The sequence below is a fragment of the Ciconia boyciana genome, chromosome 18, assembly GCF_034638445.1.
Source record: "Ciconia boyciana chromosome 18, ASM3463844v1, whole genome shotgun sequence".
Taxonomy (NCBI): domain Eukaryota; kingdom Metazoa; phylum Chordata; class Aves; order Ciconiiformes; family Ciconiidae; genus Ciconia; species Ciconia boyciana.
The window spans coordinates 7780285-7789756 of record NC_132951.1 but is presented as its reverse complement, the minus strand read 5'-3'; the positions used below and the strand labels follow the sequence as shown (position 1 = coordinate 7789756).

At 46.0% G+C, this 9472-nt stretch overlaps 1 protein-coding gene across 3 annotated transcripts in view; it reads right to left on the bottom strand.

Annotated features, from left to right (window-relative positions):
• MEGF9 (multiple EGF like domains 9) overlaps positions 1–9472 on the bottom strand; it is a 58922-nt gene continuing 49450 nt past the window's right edge. Inside the window, exons 6-7 of one of the 3 annotated variants that reach the window (XM_072883202.1) lie at positions 4996–5085; positions 1–4881 (exon numbers count right to left, since the gene is read on the bottom strand). In XM_072883202.1, coding sequence (XP_072739303.1) covers positions 4631–4881; positions 4996–5085 — 341 coding nt within the window. In that variant the 3' untranslated portion in view covers positions 1–4630. Of the gene's footprint in view, positions 5086–6962; positions 7798–9472 lie in introns of those variants that run through there. The other 2 variants (XM_072883201.1, XM_072883203.1) reach the window with 2 other exon arrangements.

Here is a 9472-nt window from a genome sequence, read left to right as displayed (position 1 = left end):
TAACATTCTTCTGTATAAATTCTGACATATATTCAAATCATACATTTTTTTTTTTTTAGAAATGCATTTGTAAGCATAGCGTATGCTTAGGAGACGCCTTATTTGGATGTGTAGTAAGACTGATGGGTTTCAGTTGGGAGCAAGTACAACTTTCAAGGCCCACATTTTTCTTATTTTAATCCATCCCTCTGACACATGAAGAGCAGAGTCCTGTGGGAGCTCATTTTAAAAGTTCACTTTAAAGAGAAATGTATTTTTAGGATTCAATCTTATATCCTTTATTTAAAGGAGACTGTGCAAACTTTCTGCCACGTTTACATTGCATGTAACGTTTAAGATAAAGATGCTGTATAGCAGTGGTTAACTGGCCCAGGATACCTGAAGGATGCTGAATACATCCCCTCCTCTCTCAGAAATGGCTTCCAGCGTGCTAAGTTTGCTCAGCCTGGTCCAAGGGAATTATCATTCCAATGGATGACATCTCCTGACAGCTCCCCAGGGCTAGCGCTCCACACAGTTATTTCTAGCTACAGTGGTTCATAAGATTCGAGATCATCTAATCCACATTAACCCAATCACATTTTTGCATGTCTGTTGCACTCTGTGCTTACCAAATGCTCTCCTAAGTTGTCAGCCATCCAGGCTGCCCCGTGCCTTTGACACATCATTGCTTTTTGCCCTTTAACCGCTCCGTTATATCCTCTCGCCTTCAGTTACTTGACTGTGGAACTGAACTCACCCCATCCAGACCAGCTGGATCCACAGGGCCCTCACGACCCTGAGGATCGTGCCTTGAGAGCTGGTTTCCCACCTTCACCCAGCCCTCACCTGCCTTGTCGTACCTTCTCTACGCTCTACAGCTACCGTACCATGCCATTCACTGCCCTTCTCCGTGACAGCCACACCACTGCAGCCAGACAGCGGCATGCCCAGTTAGAAGGTGACGCGTGGTGGCCCTTCAGGAAAGCTATGTGTATCTGTATTGCCACATCAGCCCTAGAAGTCACCCAGATGCCTTCCCCTTGTCTTGCCGGCTTCTGAGTTGGGCCTCGGTGCAGCCCTGAAAGTCCATTTCTGGTTTACCTGCCCATACCTCAACGTGCCGTAGGGCAAACCTCAACATCTGGGAAGCTTCATGACAAGTTATAACACATGGCAGGTCCCGGTGGCCTTTAGTACCTTGGCACAGGTGCTTTAGCTCTGCAACCCCTCGAAATACAATGCCAGCCTAAGGTGATTGGAGATATAACGAGCTCAGCTTCTTCCGCACCTCCTGTGGTGCCCAGGGGACAGCTGTATGACTGATGGAGAGAGCAAGGAAGATCTAATCTCGCATCACCAAAGTCAAACACAAAGCTGTTTATTCTTTCTTTGCTGAGGCATCGATCTCCTCTAGTAAATGTTGTTCCTCTCTGCCAAAGGCCTGGTTGGCTGGAGGTGGCTGGTATTTTCCTGCTGAGTCATTCTGCCATCTGACAAGCATTGTCCCAGTGCCACATCCTTGCTGTGCTCCAGTCCCTGCTAAAGAACATCCTGTGCTTTCCTCTGCTGTCCAAACCTGGGCAGCCAGGTCCCCCCTGCCCAGCCAAGCTTCCATCACATCTACGGGGGCCATCCAGATCCCTTCATCCAGATGTGCGACCCACAGGCAACAGCATGGCTGTACCACCCTCCCTTGCAGACTGACTGTAAGGCATCCTGACCTCCTCCTCTTTTCAACCCCGAGGCTCAAACACAAAGCGTTTACAGGAGGTCAACTCCTGTAAACTCCTCCGCTTTTATTTGGAGGTCAGAAGCAGCCCAGATGCAAACACCTCCTGTGCTGTGGTAGGCACGGACTAGGAGGGCTCAGCGTCTGAACTCACACTCTGGTTTTGCAGATGGCCATTATTTCTACAGTGAGAGACAAATCAAAGCCTATTCCTGTTACAAAGTAGCCTACAGTCATACCAAAATTTGAGGAAGAGGTGTTTTGTGGCAAAGATTAAAAGATCTACTAAAATATTTTGGAAACATTAAAGTGAACAATCTGTCCTTCACTTTGCCTGCTAGCATTAGTCCCAGAAGCTAACACTTTCTAAATTACCTTTCCCACCCTATGAAGTGACCAAGTGCAAGTGTATCACTAAATCAGCACTGCTAAATAATTACAATTTTTAGGAAATTTTCTATTTTGTCACCACTCTCCTCTTTAAAAGTTTGATGAATAACTCGAGGATTAGCAATATCCAGATTTTCTCCTCCAGTCCTCCCCCGTTTTATAACTAAAAGTAACATTGCTCTGAGTGACATCAGCCAAATTTATTACCTAAACTATGGGACTCACCCAGGCCCATAGCAGGCAATGGGAGCCTCCATCGGCTCAGGCCTATATGCAATATCACATTCTGCCCTCACCGTTTCCCTTGGTCATCCTCGACTATTTTCCTTCTTACTTGCCATGTGTCATCTTTAAATCAGGCAGCAAGTTTTTGAGGCAGAAATGGCATCTTTGTGCATGTGTTTAGAGCACCTATTCCCCACCCCCCTAAAGTCTCCAATGATAAGAAAAGCCTCCATGCAGCACCAGAAAGCAAATAAATAATCACCACATTCTGCCTACCGTTTCTCATCTTGAGAAATATTTACTTTTGCTCGGCTCTGAGGATGCATCAGTCAGCTCCTGCTGACCTTTAGCAGGTACTTCATTTATCCTCAGCATCAGTCGCTTGCAAAGCACCAACACGCACAGCAATGCAGCTTTAGTTCTGAGGTTGGTCATGAGTTAGGTGAAATATTCGTTTCACGCCCTGCTTAAATGTAATGGTATTGATTTTCACGGGTCGGACCTGGCGGCTCCCCAGCACAGGGAGGGCACGGTGCCTGCCTCGAGGCATGCATGCACGTTGCGGGTACCAAGCGAGGAGCTCTGTGGTGTGACCTCCCTGTGCTGCCCATTAGTTGTTCCCCCTCTGCTAACAGTCCGCCAGCCGCCCACAAAAATCAGGGGAATCTGTAAAACCTCAAGTCCCCCGTAGGTTTTTTTGACAGCTGATTCCCCATCACCACCTTGTGCTACATAAATTTCCTGAAAGCATCCATGCACTTTTAGCTTTTAAGCCTAGAAGCGCAGATCGGCTCCTGGAAGCTCTTCGGCTGAAAGCCGTTTCTACCCAAATCCAGGAGATTTTTACTTTTGCCCTTCAAGAGGCCCGGAGGCCGCGCTCAGCCCTCGGGCAAGTCTCCCCCGACACCGTGTCAGCGCGGGAGAGATGGCAATGAGATCCACTCACACAATGAGCAGCTGCTTCGGAAAAGCTCGGCCATCGAGATCAGGCTCTCAATGCATTCATGACAGTGTATTTGCATTTCGTATAAAGACTTAAAAGCAAGTAACAGAATGGTACATCCGATTTTTGGACACCTACTAGGCCCTAGTCATGGGGACACTGGTATTCACTCTATATTTAAAGGAATGGGAAAATTTGACAGATGCAAGTAGGGAGCACTCACATTTTCTCTAAAAAAGAAAGTTATTCAATGACACTAGAAGGAAAGCTTTAAGCAGTCGGTGTTTGCCAGAGTCCCAGCTCCAACAATATTGCCATCTAATTTACAGTATTTTAAACAATCCTCATTTTGTTTTCTTTTTAAACAACGCCACTAACCGCTGTACAATTAAAATCTAGATGATAAAATATGACTTGGGGAGTAGGGGAGGTTGGGGAGGGGCTCATGGTTTTCTTGTTGGGGTTTTTTTGGTTGGTTGGTTGGCTTTTTTACAAATAATTACAAATACAATTCCAAGAAGATATATTACATTTTATATACAGAACACACCATTTCTATCAGGGTAGGGTATTAAGCCTAGCTTTTCTTTTTACACAGCAACCCTGAGATGTCTTGTTGTCTTCCCTTGCACAGAAACTATACAAGTTCATTAACTCCTTCTAGAAAAAAAAAATGGATTGCTATGTTTTAATAGCATCATCACCCTGTATAAATACTCAGAAAGGGAAAAGCTTAGCCTCTTCCCTAACTCCAATATTTTCATGATTTTTTTTTCCTGTTTCCCTGCTTAGTGGAAACTGATAATGGTGACTTTTTTCAAGTGTGCAACTCACTCCTCTACTTGCCTTTTGGTAGTACAGTGAACAATTATTTCCCTTTTTTTGTCCTCCTTTTCAAACAAATTTATATCAAGAACTAATATGAAGCCTTTACAAAGGTTTGTTTCTTGGAAATCCACTGTTAATTCATGAGCTACTTTTCAAACGAAAGGATGCAGACATACGTGTTAGGCTGGCTGGAAATCAAGTAGCTTCTGATTAATCACGGGGTACTGCTTTCTCCACCCCACCACCTCTTCATAAAAAAAAAATATTTTCAGGTCAGCATAATCAAGTCTTTAACAACAGTGAATTCTACAGATCTTTATGGAGAACAAGACACTGAATGCATTTCACCATATTACCTGATAATTTGGATGTACTACACTTTTTTCCGTTCACCTGCAAGCTACAGCATGCCCAGCATGAGAGTATCTGAAGAGCAAATTCCTCTGCGTGGAGCCTTGGCACGGATCCTGATACCCCTTCAACAAGCCCTGTAACTTTTTTAAGCCAACTTTGGAATAGCTGGATCACTTCTTCTAAGCTTTATAATTATGCATGGGAGTCGTCAGCGTTAGCTGTCCATTCGGTGCGACTTCATTCCCATCGTCTTCCAACAGCCCCGAAACATCAGCATTGGGTATGCTGTCGTGGTAGCTGCTAAAACTGATGTTGTCCTCTTTGAGTTCAATGGTCCAAAAAGGAGCGTTAAGTTTTCTGTTTTGATACTCACGGTACATGTAGACAGCACCCACAAAGCCCATTAGTAGGACCACAACAATGATGATAACTGTCAAAATAATTATGTTAAACTGAGTCCATGAAACATCTGCAAAAGCAGAGGTACTATTGTCAGAGGAACTTATAGGAAATATAGTCTGTATAGTTGTTGGTGACAACGTACTGTTTATCACTGCCGTTGAAAACGATGTTGCCTTGCTGGCATTTGGAGCAGAAGCTGTAGACTCCCTTGTTTCTGGGCCAAGAGTGGCTTCTACAAAACAAATAAAAAAAGATCAATAAAAATATGCTAAGCTGGAATCAAACACAAACGTAAGAGATCTGACATTTTTATCACAGTTATTATGGCAATTAAGTGTACACTGTTAAAGCTGGTATTTTTTCAAACTAATTTACAGAATGGTTAGCCAGGGTTGGGTTTGGTTTTTTTTAATAATTCTATGTGCTAAGTGCTCATTGAGTGCAGCATTCCTATGAAAAATCTGGTGATGGATGGATAGGTGCAGTAGCCAAGATTCAGTGTCAGACACATGAGCTCATGATGAAAGCAAGCCACCCAGTCCAGCTCGTACTCAGGCCATGAAAACGGGGTCTGCCAAGCTCAGCAAGAGTTTGGACTCTGAACCTAATGAAGGCAGCGTTTCACTTCTCTACGTGGGCTGCACAATCAGGCTGGGAGGACACAGCGACTCCAGGAGCTTAAACCTTTCACAGTTAGTACACTAGATGTAGGATTACGTTCACAATATTAGTATTTCTGCTTTAACTGTACAAGAAGATCAAAAATGAAAAAAATGAACCATGAGTATTCTGCCGTCACAGTGTTTAGCAACGGGTTTCAATATTTACACTGCTTTATGTAAAAGGGCAAAATAATCCCAGTTCTGCTTTTGAATGAAGAAGTCATACACAAATCTCACGGAAGCCCCCAGTCTGCATACCCAGAAGCAGAAGGTAACCAAATCACAACAAAAAAAGACTGTGGATCTTCTTATGAAGCTTTCAAACACAGCAGAAGCCACTTTGGATCCTGTTTTGGTTTCAGCTGCTGGCATATGTCCGCACATGAAGGATGAGAACATGGGAACTACCGGACTGTGCCACAAGCTCCGTCTTCCTCTGCAGCCCATTCCCAGGCACAAAATAGCCAAGAACCTGCCTTGCTTCCAGCAGACATGGGATAACTCCCTTCTCAGATCTAGGAGTCGGGGACAAGTTAACACTGGAGATCTCATAAGTGGGATGCAAATTCATTACACCTTCTTCAAAGCGGTTGAGGTATAGGCCTCAGAAAGCACCATAAGAGCCTGAGTATTAGGCTCCCAGATGTAACTAATGAAGCATTTTCTTCACAGGAACAACCTGATCTATTTTAGATTCTCAAGTCCGGGCAGCAGGAACCCCCCAGCAGCTGAAGCCTCAATCAACCAAAGTGTTCTCTACGCCTATTGCTCCGCAGGACTCTCTGCACCCTCTTTCCCACTCTCTTCTATTTCTCTTTCTGCTATCAGAAATGCAACTTCATTTTAAACCCGCTTACAGCGGCAGCAATTACAGCTGATGGTGCTGTGCTGTATTGATCCAGCTCTCCTGAAGAGAACGTCTACTAATTATGACTGAGGAGGAGAGTCACTTCCGAAGGACTAATTTTGCGCTAAGTTGCATCTCCAATGGCAACAGGAGCTGGAAATATTCAGCACGTCTCCTGCCGCGGGCCCTCAGGGGAACTCCCACCGGGTAACTTTGGGCTGTCACGTTCCCAGTTCAGGCAGCGGAGGGACCATCACACCCCTAATTTAGGCTCCTGCTCAGGGTCCCTCCCTGCAGCAGCTCCTCTGTTCTCCGCAGGTCCTGCCTTAGGCCGATAAGGAGACTCGGGATGCTGAATGCCAGAGGCATTTCTCTGTGGGATACCAGGCAGAATTTAGCAGTAGGAAGCAACGTGACAGGAGCAAGAGGTTCCTGGATACAGCTTTGGGACGAGGGCACAAGGAATTCAGTCATCCTTTCCGAATTCCTTCATCAACACTCAACTCTTGGCAAACCCTGCCAGGAGCTATAATTAGAAGAAAACAGAACAGAGACAATGGCTGATTCACCAGCAAGGAAACAAGACTTTTCTGGGCTTTATTTGTGAGTCAGCATCAGCTAAGCGCTGGCAAGGGGGACGTGGGTGAAAACATTTCCTGGAACTGACGGTACCGTCATGGTGAAACAGTGCCGTGCTCTGACCGCGGGCTGTCACTTTTGGGCCGTGATACGGCGATGCCTGTTTCCGCTCACCAGGGCCGTGCCAGCCCTCCAGATGTCCTAGAGCAGCATCTTGAGAGCGGCAGCTGTTCAGTCAATGGGCTGCTTTGGCAGCTTTGACGTGAGCGTCGTATCCAGCTGCTTGATTGAAATGCGGTCTCTGCAAAGCTTCTGCTACCTCCTGCAATGAATGAGCACCGGCAGGGGACGGGGCCGTGCCAGCAGCCCGCGCGCCAGCTCTCGGGGAAGGCTGCGATGCTCGGCTGGGTGGCACGGTGCCACGCTGCCTCACTAAGTCCTTGCTGCTATGCCTCACCATCACAGCAGGAACACCGTCCACCCAGGGGTCAGAAACACTGACTTTGGTCATCCCACACGTCCTTTGAATATTCTCTCCATCAGCCTTGAAAGCATCAAAATCTTGGTCAGGTTTAAGACTCTGAACAGTCCCTGTGGGTACTAGAGGGTGGTACAAAACGTGCTGTCTTTTTTCAACCACGACCACTTAGAGTCTCAGACTCCAGCAATTTCGTCTGCAGATGTGGTGGGTGATGCTTGGAGCTGTTGGAGCGGGTCCAGAGGAGGCCACGAAAACGATCCGCGGGCTGGAGCACCTCTGCTACGAGGACGGGCTGAGAGAGCTGGGGTTGTTCAGCCTGGAGAAGAGAAGGCTGCGGGGAGACCTTATAGCAGCCTGCCAGTACTTAAAGGGGGCCTATAGGAAAGACGGGGACAGACTTTTCAGCAAGGCCTGTTGTGACAGGACAAGGAGCAATGGTTTTAAACTAAGGGAGGGCAGATTTAGACTGGATTTAAGAAAGAAATTTTTTACAGTGAGGGTGGTGAGGCACTGGCCCAGGTTGCCCAGAGAGGTGGTAGATGCCCCATCCCTGGGAACATCCAAGGCCAGGTTGGACGGGGCTCTGAGCAACCTGATCCAGTTGAAGATGTCCCTGCTCTTGCAGGGGGGCTGGACTAGGTGACCTGTAAAGGTCCCTTCTGACCCAAAGCATGCTATGATTCTATGATTCTATTTCACTCTAGAAGCCACTCAAAACCAGGCCACTCAAATGCACTAATGTTTATGAAAATCTTATCCTAAAACTAGTTAATGCGCAGTACCTCAGCATGTCAATTTTTAGGCAAATTGTGTGTAAGAAACTGGAAATAAATTGTACGCCTTTTTAATTGCTTAATAAGAAAGGGAAAAAACAGGTGTCAAGGAAGCAGGAAAGCTAGAAGAGCATGTCCCGGTCCCTTTGAAAGGGGACAGTCTTTCCCCACATCAGGAATTGCCTGTAACAATGCCAGTAAAATAAAACAAATGGTGAAAACTGCAAGTATACAAGCAAAGCCATACATATGGATTTTAATGGAGCAAGGTCATGTAGCTCTTTGCACAAAGACAGAGCTGTGCAGGGGGAGATAATGGATGACCCGATGCAAAACTGCCATCTCCAGCCCTGTACCGGTACAGTTACAGCTAATGAGCATTCAACTTCTGTGTATTGATCATCTCCCGTGCAGAGAAGGACTCTGTGATTGCACCTCCAGAGAGCAGCAGGGGAGTGAAAACCACATTAGCTCCTAATGGAAGATCTGAATTAAATCTCTGTTGGTGACAAGGACGAATTTGGGCCCAGATACTTTCCTGAACTCTGGGTTCTCTTATCTAACACGTAACACCTGTAATGTTTCCATGCATGGAGCTGGAGATCCACCTTGTGGACCAACCTCCTGATAACCACTGAAGGAGCAACTTAAGAACCATTTTCTCTCATTGTACTATGAGTCCTCCTGCTATGCAGTAGCCTCTCTAGGTACCAGAGCTAGTTTGAGTCTGAGAGGCTACATACAGTGTCTCGGGTGTGGATTGAAGACTGATGAGAGACCCACAGAGCAGGCACCAGTAAATTCTGGCGTTAACTCACTGGGCAAGTTTGGATCTCACCTCCCTGAGCTTTGGCTTCCCCATTTAGAAAGCAAAAAAAAAGAGTATTTAAACTTCATCCAAGCAGTTATTGTTTGCAGAGTATAAAGAGTGACAACATTTATTATAAACACCCTTTGTAGGGAACTAGACAGTGCTATTGAACGGACTAGCCAATAAGGACAATTCACTGGGCACTCAGAGATCAGGCATATCAAGCAATAGAAATCTGAAAACCTATATTTAAATACACTGCAAATAGTTTTTGTTTTCCAGCTTGTTCCCTAGAGGTGCCTGCCGCAGGCGGGGAATCAGGGTGGTCACGGAGCTAACTCACTCAACCACAGATTTCAAGACCAGTAGGCACCAACGTGTTATAAAGGTCTGGTTTTCTTCCCTCTGCCACAGGCCAGATGAACCTAAACCAATCTGACCAATTAACAGTATTGCCACCCCAGCC